This window comes from Chionomys nivalis, chromosome 3, assembly GCF_950005125.1.
Source record: "Chionomys nivalis chromosome 3, mChiNiv1.1, whole genome shotgun sequence".
NCBI lineage: Eukaryota > Metazoa > Chordata > Mammalia > Rodentia > Cricetidae > Chionomys > Chionomys nivalis.
The window spans coordinates 52043368-52062727 of record NC_080088.1 but is presented as its reverse complement, the minus strand read 5'-3'; the positions used below and the strand labels follow the sequence as shown (position 1 = coordinate 52062727).

The window sequence follows — 19360 nt, the reverse complement described above, 5'->3', positions numbered from 1 at the left end:
AGAGAGGAATCTGCGTTGTCATTTCCTTTCAGTCATGAGAGGGATTTCTTATTAAATCAAAGCTCATTAGAAAAAAAGCATTCTTCTAATTTGTAGGGATGCATCCCAAATATGAAACAGATGCTATGGCTTAACAGATGCTTGGATGCTCGTGTCATAATTTAAAAGGGAAAAATTACCGAAATAAGCCTATTTCAGTTACAGAAAATCAACTTAGCAACATTTGACTAAAAATATGTGCTTCTGATGAAACTCAGTTGCTGAGAAATCATTTGCCAAGATCTTTGTTATTATTTGTGCCACATGAATCTGATACCACATCATGAATAGTGGGCTTTAGAAGAGCATTCCAGTTGCTAAGTAAGCATCAAATGCACTATAAATGAGCCAGCATGGCCAATGATCACCAGTAGATTAATGCTTTCTTCCATTTTTGTCCCACTTGTAATTCATAGTCTTTTTTTTTTCTTTAACAAATAATGTATAGTCATTTCTGGTACCTCTGAAATGCAAATATAGAGACAGATGTAAAGTTATACATTCCAAAGTGAAAACTGTCAAGGAAGTTGTTCTGATTTCGACTGGACCCTTCTCCTATGACCACCTCCTATATCTTGACAGGCCTCTCATCACCACCTCAGCTCCCAAATCATCCTAGGGATGATATGTGGAACACCATGCCTTTTCTCTCTCCTGAAGATAGACTTATTCTCCATTCCTTACCCCGCTCTGTCAGGAAAGTGAAGACAGCTCTACTGTTAAAGATTAAGAAAGGAACATGGAAGCAGTATATTCTTATGGTTTGGTGAGAAACAAGAAATGCTTTAGACATAAATGTTTTGTGACATCTTTTACTTATCTGACCAAGCACAAACAAAACAAGGGAGCTGGCAGCAAGGAGATGTGGAATGGCTTTCACTATTCTTAGTTTTGATATGGAACCCAAGGGTGAAGTAAGTAAATAGAAAGTAGATTAGTTTGATCAAGCAGGAGGCCACTGCAGACTAATAGGGAGGGATTGGCAGATGGAGAACCTGGGACAGTCACATCAGAGAAACAACTAAGATGGAGCTGCCTTTGCACAAGCAGTTCTGAAGCAAAATGTGACACCACCTGGATTGTGCCCACACAGCTGTTTTGATCAAAATACTTAAAACTGTGGTTTAAAAAAAAACAAACAAAACAAAACAAAACAAAAAAACTTGAGTCAACTTCCCTTCCCACCCTATAAGACCCATTCTAGCCTGGAGGCCATATCCCTCCCGATCACTGACTGCCTATCTGTTCAGTATTTCAAATATCACCCTGCCTTAGGCATTCCTTAAGAAAGTCCTTGAGACATAATCAGCAACAAATGAATAAAGCAAAGATAGTATAGTAGTTAGTTATTCTGATTCTGCAGCCGAACACTTGGGGGAAGCAACTTAGAAGGTTATTTTGTCTTGAAGGTGCAGGCCTATTGGAGATATCAGCTTATTTTGTTACTGGGTGAGGACTAAGGCTAGGTTATAGCCTCAGGGCCCAGCCTCCAACAACCTATCGCCTCCAGCCAGAGCCCACCTCCTGAGCATTCTGTTACAGCTTGAGACAGTTCCTAGACAAACTACAACAAGCCGTTCTACTTCTGCCATATATTTCCAAAACTAAGGTTTTAGTCCTCCTGAAGGACCAGCAGCAAGGCTCGGAGCAAAGTACGAGCTCCTTCTGCATTCTTGGGCCAGAACAGAAAGAGAAACAGGTGAGCAGATATCCCAAAGCTAGGGATTATTGCTTACAAGAAATTCTTCTACCTTGGACCTGGGTGGAGGTGCCTACCACCAAGTGTAATAAACCTGAAATCAGTCCCCAAACACACAGAATGGAAAAGAGTCCCTATTCCTACAAGTTGTATACACACAAACACAGTAATAATTAATGTAATAAAGTTCTAAGACATAGAAGGAGCAAAAACCATTTTATATGTATGTTTATTGCCATACTCTGTGCCTCCCTCAGCAGTCAAAAATAATGTGGAATGGTAGCAGGAGGCAGACATTTGGATTCTCCGGCACTGTCAGTTTAGGTTTTAAAAGGTGAAGGCCCTGATTGGAATGTAGATATTTTTGTATGTGGAGGTGGCCACATGTTCATATGTGCTCAGTTCACATGTGAACACACGTGTGGAGGTCAGAGGACCTCAGTTTTTATTCCTCCTCAAGCCCAGTCTACCGTGTTGTCTGAGATAGGCTCTCTCACTAGGGCCAGTAGCTCTCTGCTTAATGTTTCTCAGCTCTGGGGTTACAAGAGAACCACCTCACCTGGTCGTTTACATAGGCATTGGTGATCAAGCTGAGGTTCTCATGCCATCTATCTGAACCCACAGCCGGTAGCTTTTAATGTCTGAAAGTGACCCAGAAATCCTAAGACTTGTTTCATGTATTTTGAAGGCATCTATCCAGCCAGGAAGGCAGTTTTCTGCTGAGATCAGAAAACTGAGAATACAGTGCTCTTTGTTCAAGCTTCCGTGAAGTTCATACTGTTCAGTTAATCAGTTCCTTATGCTGGCAAGTGCTAAAATGCATTGTTTCCAGTCATTTTGAGATTAATTAGGCTAATCATCTACAGAGCAGCGCAGCAACCTCCCTGGGATGACAGTTGGGTAGGAGAGGTGCTGCAGTTTGGAGATGCTCTGAGGAGAATCAGAGATAGCTTTATCTACACTTTTTTTAAATTCTAGAATTAAAATATCTGTAGCACCAACACTGTCTGTAATCACTAACTCAAACAGACAAAAGCATTTCAGGGCTTTCTCCATGTCAATAATAGTGGGGCTGCTGAAGTGACCTACCCTGTACACATGTTCAGCACAATGAGAACTAAAACCTGTAAGCCACCGAAGATCAGAAGTATGTAGAAAGTTGGTTTCTTAGAAAGTGGCAGGGGCTGAGCCTATGTCTAAAATCACTGCTGTGCATTCTGGTAATTTTTCTGAAATTACTTCTACTACTGAGTTTTGTTTAACTTATGATAATGAGTGCTATTTATTATCTACTATGTGTTAAGCACAGTCTGAGTACTTCATAATTCTCAAATCTGTGTTCGGAGACAGGTACTATTATCGTTCCTGGTTTTCCTATTAGGAAACCAAAGAATGTAGAAGTTCGGCAAGTTCACTTAGTAGCTTGCTTATGGTCATGTAGACAATAAGAATCAGAGTCTAGATAGGAACCCAGATACTTTGTCTCTCTAGACCATGTTCTTAAAGTAGGCATTTCTGTCAGAAGCTGAAGGAACAGTATGTTGTATTTCCCCCAGATAAACCTGATAGAAGATAAAAAAAACTATTGGAAAAGTTTTCATTAACTATATTTATTAAATAAAAATATAGGCATTCTCCGAAGCTTCAGCATCTTTTTATATTCTTTATTGCTGTAATGATGTATAAATTAAGTAAAAGGTAAGGTTCTATGTATGCTATGAATACCATTGGTTAATAAAGAAACTGGATTGGCCTGATAGGGTAGAACAGAGATAGGTGGGGAAAACTGAACTGAATGCTGGGAGAAAGAAGGTGGAGTTGAGAAGCCATGTAGCCCTACTGGAGACAGAACGCCAGAACTTTGCCCAGTAAGCCATAGCCTCATGGTGATACACAGGTTATTAGAAATGGGTTAAATTAAGATATGAGTTAGCCAGAAATATGCTTAAGCTATTGGCCAAACAGTATTATAAATAATACTGTTATTTAACAGTGTTAAGAGCACTGACTTCTCTTCCTGGGGACTCAGGTTCAATTCTCAACACTCACGTGGCAGCTAACATCTGTAACTCCAAAATCTGATACCCTCACACACATGCATGCAGGAAAAACACCATTGCAACTAAAATAAAAATGAACAAACTTTTTTAAAAAAAAAAAAACAGATTTATAAACAATATCCAAAAATGAGGCCAGGCAGTGGTAGCACACGCCTTTAATCCCAGCACTCTGGAGGCAGAGGCAGGCAGATCTCTGAGTTCGAGGCCAACCTGGTCTACAAGAGCTAGTTCCAAGACAGGCTCCAAAGCTACACAGAAACGGTAACTCCATGAATAATCTTGCTTAGCTATTCTCCCTCCAATCCTTTTAACATTTCCCATTACTGCTAATGATTAGAGGTACTTGACTGAGGTATGACTAGACATACGTGTTCTGTATGTATCCTGAGTGTCCGACCCTCCCAGCCACCTCTAGCCCAGAACATAAAGGTGCAGATCTTAGCCTAATTTCTCATTCTGAAACTTGAAATTTTACAAGGGAGCCTTTTATTTAATGTTGGTGTCTTTCTTATCTTTTGATTCAAGTCTCTAGTCATTTTAAACACCTCCTATAACTTTTCTTCTCACTCCAAATTGCACCAGTGTATTCTGGGGGGAATTGAAATAGAGAAATGTTTTTAATAACTGCCGTTAACAACTTCTGAGAAGATATCAGATGGCCATATGGTACCACAACTCTCACCCATCCAGAATCTGTAATTTTCAAGGAAATAGTCAGTGAAGAAAATATTTAAATTATCAGTTCACCTGGCCCAGTATTTTCAGCCAACCAAAGAGAAAATTGCTTAACTTGGCCAGATTTCAGTGCTCAGAGATATATAGATCACTGTTCTGTGACGGAGAACAGTTTCTCCTGCATGACGGAGAGTCTGATTTTCTTAGCAGCAATGCTGTCATTATTCTCAGGAACCGCTGACTTTGTATTTATGTTAACACACAAACACAAACACCCCATTCCGGTTTTAATTAATTACAGAAGAAATGCACATCTTAGAAAATGTTTCTAACTGCCATCTTAGAGTTGTATCTAAACTGTTTGGGCAGTCAGTACAAAATGATTGTAAATATACCTTGACTGCAAAAACATTTGTTTTGTTCTAAAAAGCAGAGATTTTGAAATAAAACCGATTAGTGGCAGGAGGTCTGTTTGCACACTGTCTTGTTTTTAACTTAGGGGACTGCTTTATAGTAGACAGTAAAAGACACAGTCTAAGAAGAAGAAATGTGGCCTGTCTTGAAGCTGCCTACCACAGCTTTGGGCCAGCCAAGAGATGGCTGCTGTGGCATTATTTCTAAGAGTTTAATAGTTTTCAATTCCTATTTTATTGTCATTTAAGGCAGAATAAGAATTGGATCAACATCTTAACATTTGTTAAATGTTAAATTTGTAGTGTCTGTGATTCAGAGATAAAAATTAGATGTGGCATAAATTTATTATTCTCTTAAAGCCAGTCCTCCATAACAGACCCCAAGCCTAAAATGTGTTCTTACCTAGACTACAAAAGGCATTCTCTCTGAGCCCAAGAACATGAAATACAATCTCTTCACTGCGTATGTTAGCCCCTTCAGAAGTGATACTTAGTTCTTAGCATCTTGAAGAAGATGATAGCCTGTGCATTGGTCTAGTACATTGTCTATGAGGATCAGACTCACTATTTCAACTTTTTCTTTCCTTTGAAAGGAGTTACATTATCTCCAGCATACCATCTCTAGGCTTTTCTGATTATATGGAAGTCACAATGTAGTTTCTGTTGATGGAAGGAACTTTTAAATATTTGTGATTAATTTTTATATGTACTCTTGGGACATTCTTGACAAGAATGCTGTGATTGTCAATTGAGGCCTGGCAGTAGCGTGATTATAATTAGCATTGTTTTTAGAGACTCATAAAATAACTTTTCCTAGTTTGAATTAGAATGCACTTTAGACTCATAAATTACCAAAGGACTAATGAGCATTCAATTTAAAACAATATCTGTTGAAAACCTTTTCAAAGATACGAGCTTATTCTTGGAAAAGAATACAAAGGTGGACAGAATGCATTCTGTGCCCATTGAGTTATAGCTATTGAATAATAGAGTAGGACCTGAGGGAACTGACAATAATTATCAAATATTTATGTCCATCTTTAACTTAAAACATTAACATTTTAACTTCTTTGAATGCTGCCCTAGGAATTCCATCACTGGAAGGTGCCCTCATGATTTCCTGTTCTCACTTTTAAAGAAAGTTAGTGCTCAATTTAAATTAATAATAGAAGGATAAATTGTCATTTACCATGTCTGGCATTGTTTCAAGGCCAGATTAACAATCGACTCTCTATTAGGGGCATCTTGACTAAATTAATAATAGTCATTAATTCTGTATTCCCCACAATGCAATTTTGTTCCCTTGAGCTCGCATTGCTTGATGTTCTTTTTATGCCTGTTGTATGGCTGGCTACATGCATGTCCATGCATGTACGTAATGTATGTATGAACATTTTTAAATCTAGGGGTCAGTAATTCTCTAGGAGCAGGAAGAAAAAACTTAAATTGGGTTCAGGAAGATCTTAATTTCAGAAGAACTTTTTAAAAAATGCATAACTGTGATTAGTTTTTGTGTAGCAGTTTCCTCTGAGATTGAAACATTCCATTCTGCATTGATAATTTTTTTGTATGTCTGAACATTCCTAAGCTCCACTGAATTGTGGGTGCATACGCCCATAGTAGATGTGAGTAGACATACACATACACAAAAGTAAGACTGGACACTGAAGAAAAGGCTCAGCATCTAAGAACCAAGTTGCTCTTGTGAGGATCTGGCTTCATTCCCCAGCACCCATATGGTGACTCAAGCCATCTTTAACTCTAGTTCCAGGGGACCCATCTCTGTGGGCACTAGGTATGCATATAGTACACAGTATGCAGGCACACACATAAAGATAAATAATTTTAAAATTTTTTTATTGATTTTTATTGAGCTTTACATTTTTCTCTGCTCCCCTCCATGCCTTTCCCTTCTTTCCTTCAACCCTCCATGCTCCAAATTTACTCAGGAGATCTTGTCTTTTTCTACTTTCTACTTCCCATGTAGATTAGATCTATGTAAGTCCCTCATAGTGTCCTCATTGTTGTCTAAGTTCTCTGGGATTGTGATTTGTAGGCTGGTTTTCTTTGCTTTATGTTTAAAAACCACTTATGAGTGAGTGCATGTGATAATTGTCTTTCTGTGTCTGGGTTACCTCACTCAAAATGATGTTTTCTAGCTCCATCCATTTTCCTGCACATTTCAAGTTGTCATTATTTTTTTCTGCTGTGTAGTACTCCATTGTGTAAATGTACCACATTTTCCTTATCCATTCTTTGGTCGAGGGGCATTTAGGTTGTTTCCAGGTTCTGTCTATGACAAACAAAGCTGCTATGAACATAGTTGAGCACATGTCCTTGTGGCACGATTGAGCATCCTTTGGATATATACCCAAAAGTGGTATTACTAGGTCTTGAGGAAAGCTGTTTCCTAATTTTCTGAGAAATTGCCACACTGACATCCAGAGGGGCTGTACGAGCTTGCCCTCCCACCAGCAATGCAGAAGTGTTCCCTTTACCCCACAACCTCTCCAGCATACGTTGTCATCAGTGTTTTTGATATTGGCCATTCTTAGAGGTGTAAGATGGAATCTCAGAGTTGTTTTGATTTGCATTTCTCTGATGACTAAGGATGTTGAAATCTCTTTAAGTGTCTTCCAGCCATTTTAGATTCCTCTGTTGAGAGTTCTCTGTTTAGGTCTGTACTCCATTTTTTATTGGATTATTTATTCTTTTGATGACCAGTTTCTTGAGTTCTTTGTATACTTTGGAGGTTTTAAGGAACCTCTTTGCAGAATGGAATGTTTCAATCTCAGAGAAAACTGCTACATAGCAACTAATCAGTTAAAATTTTTTTAGAGTGTTTCTTAAATTAAGATCTTCCTGAACCCAAATTTATGTGTAGGTTTTTTTTCCTGCCCCTAGAGAATTATTGAACACTAGATTTAAAAATAAGAACAAAGCAGATAGCTCATCAAAGTTCTGTCATACTGCTTGTGGAGCTCATATAAATGTCATTATTTCAAGTAATAGAAGCATCCTTCATTATTCTAGCATATGTTTTCTGTGACATAAGACTCCAGAGGAGTATTAGCACAAAACATTGTTTCACTGTGTTCTAGATACTATGAGTTCTGTAAAATCCTAAGGCAAAAAATATTAACATCTGTAAATTATAGTATAGGAACCTGAGGCCCAGAGAAGTTTAGGGAAATCCTGTGGATAATCTTACATAATAGAATCCCTTCCTTCATCAGCAATACCAATCTGTGTCAAAGCCTGTGTACAATTCTGAAGTCTGCCCCAGAACCAGCACCTTGAAACTACCCCTTAATCCCAAACTTGCTCACCCCCAACAGGGGTGTTTACATCCATGTCTGTCCCCAGGTTCTTTTTATATCACATAGAAATACCTAGTGTGATGAGGGAATAAATATTAAAAACAACAAATAATGGAGTTGAGCGGGTTTTAAATGGGAAGCACAACAGAATGAGGATACATTAGAATCAGATATATCGTTTAGACCAAAGGAAAACTGAGTTTCAGAAATAAACCAGCAAAGTAGCCTTGAAGTGCGACCCAAAGTACCATGGGATTCAGTCTCTCTCACTCTGTTTCTCCCTTTCCACTCTAGTTTTGCTTTGTTATAGTTTGTCTCTGCCCCTGTAGATCTCATTCCTGTCCTGCTCTTCCTCTCTCTGTATATAAACACACACAGTACGTACATAGCTGAGTAAAAGAAAGAGAAAAAAAATCTCAATTCTTTTTATGATTGATAACCTCTGAATATATTTATAAAATATATTCTATATTTTTATGCATGATAACCCCTGAATATATATTGTAGCAGAATATGAACTGTGTAAAGCAAATAACAAAGGAGAAATAGAAAAGAATTATATCAACAGTTTAAAAGTACTCTAAAATATATTATGAAAATCAGTGTGTAAATGATTTTTGCAAAATTTGAATGCAAAATTGGCAAAAAAAAAAAAAAAAAACACCCTGCTGTTTTCAGGGGTTTTTTTTTTAACTAAAGAAAGAAATTGGCTAATCTAAATTAGAGGGAGCAAAGTTATCATAAAGATCCAGGAGAGAGTGAAACTACGTAATTATTGTTTTGTGTTGTTGTGGAGAGGGAGTAAGGACAATGATGTTCAAATCAGAACATGTGCATGAAGAAAGGCTCATGTGTGGTAACTCTGGATCGACCTGGTGGTAGGATAATAATTTGGGTTTCCTACATAGAAAAATTCCACTGTAGGCTATGGCAAGACCTTGCAAATGAGATTTGTCTCACTTTTGGTAACCTTTGACACGTTGTAGAAAACAACTCTAAACAAAATGGGGAAAAATCATTCTAACTTTCAAAGAATAAGCTTCATTTATAAATGTAGGCTATTATTTCATGGAGACATTTAAAACTGTAAACTTGTAAACAAGAGGGTGAAGACTGGAAATTAACAGTTTCCCTGCCAAAGGCCGTGGTCACGGGTGCTATTCCAGAGTAGGTTTGCTCTGTTCTCTGACATCCCAGCACCTGCCGACTGCCTTCTTCTGTTCCTTTATGGTCCCCTTCTACTTCCTTTGAGCCACTGAGAGACCTTGATGGGAGACTGAGGAAGGGAACTGGGGAGGAACTGTATGCTGGGAAAGCCAAACACCATTCTTCCAGGGACCAGCTGCCTCTAGGGAGGCCCCAAACCTGGCCTTTGGGTTTCAGGAATATCTTCTTACCCCTTTTGCCTCTGCCATAGCCTTCCTGCTGTTGCTAACCCCTGGGTTTCCTTGCCTTTTCCTGTTTAGTTGTTGTAATTTTTCATGAGCTGTTATAATAAACGCGTTCCCTGCATGGAGGTCTCTCTGCTAGGTATACCATAAGTTGTTTCTGCCTACTCATTTATATCGACTAAGTGCATAAGCCAGCTTCATTTTCTATTTGCTGTTGTTAATATTGTTTACTTTTCTTTTTAAAGCTGAGAGAATGTTGTTGTCATTGTTGGTATGCAGCATGCAGTGTCCAGGGTTCAACAAGACTTTTGAAAGCTAATTGTATGCCTTCTGAGCAGAATAGGAGATGGAATTATAAGACATTCTTAGATGGCTGAGGCTTATTAATGTTCAAAACAAAGCTGATGAAGAGTCTGGAAGATCATCAGAAGGCTGTGTCCTTGTCACTGTCCTACTCAGCATTGTTACTGAAGGTTTAGGCCAAGCCATGAAAAATGTGTGGCTGACACAGTGCTGCTGGAAGATAATTCAAACTTCGATAGTGTAGGGTTTACAAGGAGAAACGGGAAGTCATTCACCTAGGTACTAGGTATATAACATAAATTTTTAAAATATAGAATTGAGGTGACCAAGCTTCCTAGCATATTACATGGATAAGGAAATCTGGGATTTGTAGAAATCAAAGTGTAATACGTTTAGGCAAAAGGAAAGATTTCATCTCTGGGCACCATTAAAAACCACCTAGTATCCATGCTGAGAGTTGTGTGTCTTTTCTGGTACTGCATGAAGACTGAGTGTCATTTAAGGAGAGTATTGCCACATTGAAATATCTGTTCTCCCCAGTCATTATGGGGCTCTTATAATTAGCAAGTATTTTGCCTCATTGGTTTTTTTTTTTTTTGCTTGCCTCGCAGAACCCCAATCGAGGTTATAGTGTTACCCACCTGTCAGACTCTTTTTGCTCCTATGAGTTAAATCTAAGCCCTTTGGCTCACTGTATAACTTTGGGTAAGCTCCGATGTTTGGTTATGAACTCAGTTTTATTCAGTAAAATCTAGTCTTACTTTAGGAACTGTGACAAATAGGATAGTCAGTTTTTGCTCAATATTAAAGTTCTCAAACAAACCTGCCCCCTCACACAGAAATGTTGCCTGTCTTTGTGCAGAAGTCGGTTAACTCTCAGGAACACTGTGTAAAATGAGCCCTATATTGGAAAGAAGGTTCTACTAGTGACTCTCAAGTCTGGGTCAGATTTGGGTTTTGGTCAGTGAGCAGATTTGTGATTAGTGGTTTTTAATAGAAGAATTTGTTTTACTTTTATAATTTTACCTCCAGCAATATAATTGTATTTCTTATAATTTAGGACTAACACACTCTATTTGAGGAGGGTGGGGGTAGCTTCTAAGAGCTTAAAATAGGGAAGTAAAGCATAACTAGTACTTGGTGTAATTACCTACACAAGAAATATTAGGCTATTTCCCAGAATATGTCCCCAGAGTGAATGTCTGTATGTATTCCATTTCATTCCTAGCTTAGGATCCTATCAAGGGTGATAAGGAGAATCATTTTGAAATATATTGAACAGAGAATAGAGTTTTCAAAATACTATTAGGTTTGCTAAGTTGAATCTGTGCTGCAGATGCAAACTGTTGGCCTAGCACTGCAAATGCCTCTGCTTAGATGAGAAAAGCCCCTGACGTGACCTATGAAAGGCAACCAAAGTGACAATGGTGAAGGAAACCTTACATTTATTTTGAGAATGTCATTCTGAGCTACTTCTAAAACTAGTATATGGAGCCCACATGGGCTAATTTATAAATAACTAGGGCTAGAATAGTTGAAAAGGAAATTTATGTCAAAATTCGCTCATTAGAGTAAAATATGCAGGGAAGAATAATTATGTCAGTGTTTCAGCATTAACATAAGTTAACATGTGCTTCAGGCGTGTTTCTGGTTCAGTACAATAAAGGGAAGAGCCCAGTGTACATGGTTAGGTACTAGCTGAGTTTTAAAAGTTAACATACATGAGTCCATAGAAAGACAGCTCTGCACACCTCTTTCTTATTTCACATCTTCCTGGGAACTGTCTGAAGTACTGGGCGCTCTTACCGTGTTTTTCATTGTTTCTTAAAAAGTGGCAATATCTGCCTCTCCAGAAGTTCCTTCTTAGTCCAAATGTTACAGAATTCTTTCACCAAAGTTTGTGATATATTCAAAGTACTAAGGGGGGGATGAGAAAAAGGGTGTCTGATACTTAATCCAGTGTATTACCCATTCAAAACTGAGTTTCCCATCTGTCGACAGTCCTAAATGATAGTTCTGTAAGACAGACCAGCTTCCTGTGCTGATTTTGTGCTGACTCAGCAAGCCCTAGTGCTCTTTGTCTTCCCATGCTGCTAAATTACATATGTTACAGCTGCTTTGTCCTATGCTGCACTTGACCACATCCGCATCTTCGGCCTCTTGGTAAATTCCTCAAACATAGAAACCTAGCCCTGTTGTTTTTGATATCATTTGTGTCCTCCTTATGTGTTTATGGGTGGAAACTGGGGTATTGAGATGAAGGTAACAGCTTTACCCTTTTTTTTAATGTGTAGTACAGGCTGGCCTCGAACTCGTGATCCTCCTGCCTCTGCCTCCTTCAGCAAATCCTACCAGCATGTGCCACCACAACCAGCAACGGCTTTACTCTTAAATGTCCTAGATGTGTAAAGAATTTTTGGTTTTTTGAGACAGGGTTTCTCTCTAGCTTTGGAGCCTGTCCTGGAACTAGCTCTTATAGACCAGGCTAGCATTGAACTCACAGAGATCTGCCTGTCTCTGCCTCTTGAGAGCTGGGATTAAAGGCGTGCGTCACTGCTGCCCAGCCAATAAGTTGAAGAAAGGTGTACATGTATAGTAAATATGTAGTTTATTATAGACTTTGTTCTGTGTACTTTGTGCAGTACATATTCAAATGCATGACTATTCAGGCAGCAAAAATACAGTAAGTGTGCTACAAGTAAATGTGATAAACCACTTCTGACAAATAGTTTACATTGTTTTTTCTCTGAATCTACAGCTAGGTTCAAAGCAGATTAGGATTTTCACCAGACAAGATTAAAATAAAAAAGAAGAAAAAGAAAGAGGTTTTCAGAGCTTCGGTGTTTCTCTAGCTCTCTGTTGGCATCTATAGACCTGTAATGCATGTTTACTAATTGAAATTCATTGAATCATTATAACATTTCTAATTTCAAGTAGATCAGTGGAAGTTACTGCTGTTTTCCTTATTCTCTGGGATGTGGGGCCAAACATCAGAACAGAGTGCGGGGATTATACTGACATAAGTATATCATCTATCTCACTTAGCCTCACAAAAGCCTCCAAGATAAGATCTATCCAGTTTATAAAGTTCTCGACAATTAGGAGTGAAGTTCTGAGCTAAACAAGTTTCCAACTAAGAGCCAAGTTTGTCTTTAAGCTCCAGAATACATCCTCTATCAAATCTAATTTTCATAAGTTCTGATGATGCTAGAAAATTATTCATGGATGTTTATCTATAGTTCAATGAAGTTAGTTTGGCAGAAGTGAGCTGATTATTGTAAATTTTGGAACTTTTCTTAATTTCTAAAAGAGATATAGATAAAAAGTTTTGATTATAAAATAATGATGTTTGGTGTTTTTCTTCTTACTGTTGTTTAGATGTGTCTGGCATCAGAGGGGATGAAAATGGAAGAAACAAAGCTAATAAATTCAAAAGAATCAGATGATGGAAGAATGAAAGAGATGGAAAAGGGGAAGGAAGAGAGAGACATAAAAGTGGAGAAAAACAATGAAGCTGGGTTCCAGAAAGAAGCAGAATTTGAGAAACCATCTAAGGGAAATATAAGGGAGTCTAAGGACTTCAGAAACTTCGAAGAGCTACAAGTGGATAATGTAATGGCTGTAAAATTGGAAGACCCCAAAGAAATGAGAAAGGAACCAGAGGATGATCAGAAATACAGCCACTTCCCTGATTTTTCTTACTCTGCCAGTAGCAAGATAATAATTAGCGATGTCCCCAGTAGAAAAGATCACATGTGCCACCCTCACGGAATTATGTTCATCGAGGACCCCACCATGCTAAACAAACCAGAAAAGATAAAAAAGAAAAAGAAGAAAAACAAACTGGATCGACATGGAAGTGACAAATCCACACCCAAGAAGACCTGCAAGAAGAGGCAGTCTTCGGAGTCCGACATCGAGAGTGTCATGTACACCATAGAAGCTGTTGCAAAGGGAGACTGGGGTGTTGACAAGCTTGGAGAAACCCCAAGAAAGAAGGTCCGCACCTCCTCAAGTGGCAAGGGAGGCATTTTGGATGCCAAGCCACCAAAGAAAAAGGTGAAGTCAAAAGAGAAGAAGGCTTCCAAGGAGAAGTGCTCAGACATCATCAAGGAGTCACGACCTCCGGATTTCCTTACTATTTCTGCCAGCAAGAATGCTCCTGGGGAGGGGCCAGAGGGCATAAAAGCAGAGCCATTGACGCCCACAGAGGATGCACTGCCACCTAGCCTACCAGGGCAGACTAAGCCTGAGGACAGTGACTGCCACAGAAAAACAGAGACCTGTGGCTCCAGGAAATCAGAGAGGTCTTGCAAAGGTGCTCTTTATAAAACCCTGGTGTCAGAGGGCATGCTCACCTCCCTGCGAGCTAATGTTGACAGAGGTAAGTGACTTCTATAAACCTGAAAGGACTACCAGGCCTAGCAGAGTCTTCCCTTTAGACCTATTGAAAAAAAAAATCATCATGAACAGTGGAACATCAAACTAGTCCCTTGTGTGAGTCGTTCATGTGTCATATCCGTTTCACTTTACCTGTGTACCTCCTAGAAAGAACACTTAAGGAAAGGTTTGCTTTGTTTTGTAAGTAATCAGGATAAAAAAATTCCAAATTACTACTTTTTTTTGTTTCTCTGTTATGGGCTGGCTTCATCAGTTTTAAATGGCACAGTTAGCTTAACTACTTAAATTGATGGAATTTCCTGAATGACATTAATAAATTTGGCAGAATCTTTACCTGTAGGCTCCAAAAGCAAATATCCTATCTAGCTCTTTTGTTGGGTAATCAAAACTAAAAATGAAGTGTTATTTAAAGCATGGTAGCCTCTACACAGTATTTTATCCATGTTTGTTTTATTTTGAAGCATCTGCCTAGGGAACTGTTTCTTGGTGGACTGTATACAAATAAGACCTGAGTAGAGAGAGCTTAGGAGGATGTAATTCTTCAGGGATGTCTTCAGTGAGTCTTGAGAAATGTAGAATTAATATTGTCTATTAGCCACAGACTCGCACTTGAGGCTGGTTCTCAAATGGACTGGACTGCTTACTTCAGAGGGAAGATTGTTCTCTACAGTTCCCTGATTAGAAGCAGTCCAACCTGAGTCGTTCCAGGTACTGATAGCTACAAATAGAATCATGGAAACGATAGGTAAAGGGGCCAGGAAGTCACTTGCGAAGGACCTGAGCTAATTTCTGGCCCTAGTATTCTGAGCAAACCCCTTCACTTGGGTTTCCTAGGGAAACGGAGCTCAGGAAAAGGAAATTCCTCTGATCATGAAGGGTGTTGGAGTGAAGAGAGCTGGACATTTAACCAGAGTGGGACCAGTGGGAGCAAGAAGTTTAAGAAGAAGCTAAGGGAAGACTCCTTCCTTGGGTAAGTGCCTATGAGCACAGGCAACCTTCACTGCGTAACCTAGTATGGCAAGAGTGTTAAGTAAGCCTGAGGTACTAACTTTGTTTTGTTTTGTTTTGTTTCTGTTAGCCCTTGTCTTAATAAGCTCCCTATTGAAAACAGATCAGGGGTCTTATTGATTCCTGCTCTTAACCAGCCATATGAATTGGTAATGTCATTTGCACTTTAGCTATGGTACAAACTACACACATTTTAAGCTTGGGCCTGAGTTTGATCAAGGTCCACCACAGTGCAGTAGTGAAATAACTGTGGATATTTTGCTATCAATTACTGGAACTCATGTTGCCATCTGGAGCCTAAGATGGATTTTATTTGTATATTTACATTTTGCACATTTTATGCCATTGTTTACATTTTAGTGTGTTTAATATTTCTAAGTATAGGTACACATGTTTATAAAACAGTGATAGCTCGACAATATGAGGTAAATAAATTATGCTATCCTTATAATATTGGTGTATTTAAAAAACCTCCTGTTACTCTAAGAAAAATAATTCTAATATATATTATGTATTGAAATGTGATACTGAGGAAGCAATGGCACATATCATTATAAAATTACTTAGGATTATTATTTCATGATTGCTGTTATGCCATCACACCTAAAATCAATCAATATAAAGGGTTTTGTTAGTAAGTTAGTAGAGATGGTCCTTGATATTGGTAAGAAAAGTATGTACATATTCACTTGTGCTGTTTTGAAAGTCCTTTGAGATTTCACATTAGCCTAATTTGAAAAAAACACATTGAATACAAATAATTCTCCATATTTTTTATATTTTTAAAAGTAAGCATTAAATATATTGTACTTATTCATAATATTTCATTTCTGTTTGTGGAAAACAGAATTTTTTTTTGTAAATAAAGTGCTTTAAAGTCTGGTTAATTCTGAGACTTCAGGGCATCATAGAGGGAAAAGGTAGAGGCTTATGGTACAAGATTATCTTAAAATACATATATTTCAATATTATATTGAAATAATATAGTTAATAGTTTTAGTACTAGTATTTTAAAAGTCCAAAGTATTTCAAATTATCTTTATGTACTTTATGCTTAAGTAATGGTATGAAAAGTCTCCATTTGTTGTTCCTAAATGATACTTTCAAATGTAGGATTCTTTAAATTTAAAAAAAAAAAATGAAAAAAAAAAGTGATCCTAAGACATTTCTAGATAATACTATGCATATCACAAAGACCTTCCTGGACTATGTGAGTCTGACTACCAAGCCAGGATAGGAGGCAGCTCATGACAGACAGATATAGGGAAATAAAGTAAGCAAGCATGAAAGCTGGGGAGGTAGCTGAACTGCTGAGTGTAGCTGAGCTGCTGAGGTGTTTACCATTGTAGCATGAAGACCCAAGTTCAATCCCAAAACCCATGTTCTTAAAGGAAGAAAGAAAGGAAAGAAAGAAGAGAGAGAGAGAGAGAGAGAGAGAGAGAGAGAGAGAGAGAGAGAGAGAGAGAGAGAGAGAGAGAGAGAGAGAGAGAGAGAGAGAGAGAGAGAGAGAGAGAGAGAGAGAGAGAGAGAGAGAGAGAGAAAACCTTGTCATGGTAGCAAACCCAGCATTAGCAAGTCAGAGACAGGTAGATCCTGGAGTGCACTGGCTAACTAACTAGACTTAATCAGCAAACTCCAGGCCAAATAAGACTCCCTGTCTCAAAGAAACCAAAATGGATGACTCTTAAAAAAATACCTGAGGTAGTCCTCTAACTTTCACACACACACAGACACATACACATGTGCACACACTCACCAAAGTGGTAATAATAAGCAGCAAGCTTGCCAGTGAAATTGATGATTCCACTCTGAGCAGCCAGGCTAGCTGGCATGGAGGCATATGCCCATACCAGCTCTTTGAAAGCAGAAGCATGAAGATCATGGGTTCAAGGACAAAACGGCTAAATATGGAGTTCCAGGTCAGTCTCAGCTACACAGAAGTACCTTGTCTCCAAACCTAACTTGATCAATTAAACTGCCAAGTTATAAGAGATACCTCATCATTGCTGAGAAACAGGGTAAATGCAATAGCCTTTGAAAATCTGTCTCAGGAGAGTCATGGGTATGGGAGTACGTATCTGGGAAGTCTTCCCCAATCTTTCCATTTCCTGTCTCCCAAGCTTCTGTAGCTTCACCCAGCTGTCGCAGTGTACCTTTGTTAGTAATTCTCATTGAACAAAAGCCAACAGCTAGCCTAGGATCCAGCAGGCATGCTGCCATTGCTGTGCGGGGCCCTTAGAGACAAAACCATCCCAAGGATTCCCTGCCTTTGCCAGTCATTTGTGGATTTCATTTAAAGTGGTATTGCCTCTCTTGCCAGCCTTTCAAAACTGGCTTTACTTTGCTAGCTGGGTGTTGTTCCTCATTAGTCAACACTCTAGAATTTCTTTCCTAGCATTCAAATTTTATATACTTTCTAAAATTCGTGTATGTTTTAAACAATCACTAGTCAATAATTTTTAAGACTCCACTTATAATACTCTCAATATATCATATGACCTGTAAACTTGCTAATGCATGAGCATTCATATGAATTTTTAGAATGAGACCTATCTGAGTAGATACACTTTGTGTCTAATTTTATGAGCCTGAGCCACGCCAGTAGAGAGAATGTCAAATTTTCTACTTCAACCATTCTGTATTTTCTAAGGAGTGTGGATTTATATTGATGTCTTCTCAAGAATTTCCAAAAAGGTGGGTTTTTTTTTTCCCTTCATGGATTTTTTTTAATGCCCTAATTCCTAGGGACCCTGTTTTCAAGTTGAAGTACCTAAAAATATTTCATGTATCAGTTTCTGTTTAAATATTTGACCATTTGCTAATTAACTCCCCTCTCTCCTAATAGTTCGGCAAAGCTGGATGAGGAATTTGAAAAGAAATTCAACAGCCTCCCTCAATATAGTCCTCTTACATTTGACCGGAAATGTGTATCTATTCCAAGGAAAAAGAAGAAGACTGGAAACATGTCCTCAGAATCGACTAAAACCAGCAAAGGTTAGCTGTGGCCGCGCCTCTGATGCCCTTCCACTAACTTCAGCTCCCTTAGAGAGTTACCTTGATTAGAGTTAGAATCAAGGCAGTAGGGAGGTAGAATTGCAGGTTGATTTCCAAAACTGTCTTGCTCTACTTCCTTTCTCCTTTCTTTCCCCTTAATTCTCCTTAGCCTCTCTCTTTGCATCATGTCTATACATTTGCTCTTAAAGATGTACTCAGGTGTCTTACGCATGGTCATGTGGTCATGCTGCCACTCTCCAGAGCTTTCTGGGAATTTTGAGATTTTGTTGAGCAAAATCCACTGACTGAATAATACTTTTATCTGATGAGTCTGCAAGAGAACAGGCTCTGGAGCTGTGCAAACCTTCTTTTTGTCTGAGAAGCAGACACTGTTACTTACCATCTGTATAGATCCAAACAAAATAAAACTACCTAGATTACTCCAGTAATATACTTTAAGTTTGAAAAAAGTGCTTTGTTTACATTTATGTTTTCAAGAGCATCAGGTTCTCTTTCTGTGTCAAGAATCTCTTCAAATTATCAGTGTGACTTGAGTAGATCTCAACACTCAATCAGGGACAACATTCTCATTTAAAGGAACTTTTTAAGGATGTTTGCATTTTCAGTGGTCTCAACACCTGGACAGCTGTTGACATGTCTGTCCTGTGTGGCAGACCCTGGGGCATGATTTGAATGCCAAACATGGTTTCCAGTCAGGCCCAATGAAGAATTGACCTTCCCAGAATCTAAGTATTGCTATCAACAAGAACTTGTCTTTTGATTTTTCTTTAGGCCTAAAGATTGGTTAGGGAAACTTTTTTCTAGTGATGTTCCCCATAGTGATGTCATTTCATGAGCTGTCCTGCCACAGACAGGAACTGGAGAGATGATGCACAGGAGTGGCTAAGCTACAACTGCTTCGGGGTCAAATTGATCAGGGTTTGGTAGATGAGTTGTTTGTAATTATCTTGCAAAAGTGGTGACCTGTTTCCTGCTTGTGTCAAATCAGATTTAGTCCCTGATTTTATGGATTTTGAGGGAATATTTAAGATATTTA

The 19360-nt window shown here is 38.6% G+C and overlaps 1 protein-coding gene across 5 annotated transcripts in view; it reads left to right on the top strand.

The window, feature by feature from the left end:
- The window catches only part of Bbx (BBX high mobility group box domain containing), a 233458-nt gene that overhangs the window by 189682 nt on the left and 24416 nt on the right, over nt 1-19360 (top strand). For all 5 annotated transcript variants that reach the window (XM_057766021.1, XM_057766025.1, XM_057766020.1 and 2 more), the window contains exons 11-13: nt 13279-14284; nt 15136-15271; nt 18155-18303. In XM_057766021.1, coding sequence (XP_057622004.1) covers nt 13279-14284; nt 15136-15271; nt 18155-18303 — 1291 coding nt within the window. The remainder of the gene's footprint in view (nt 1-13278; nt 14285-15135; nt 15272-18154; nt 18304-19360) is intronic.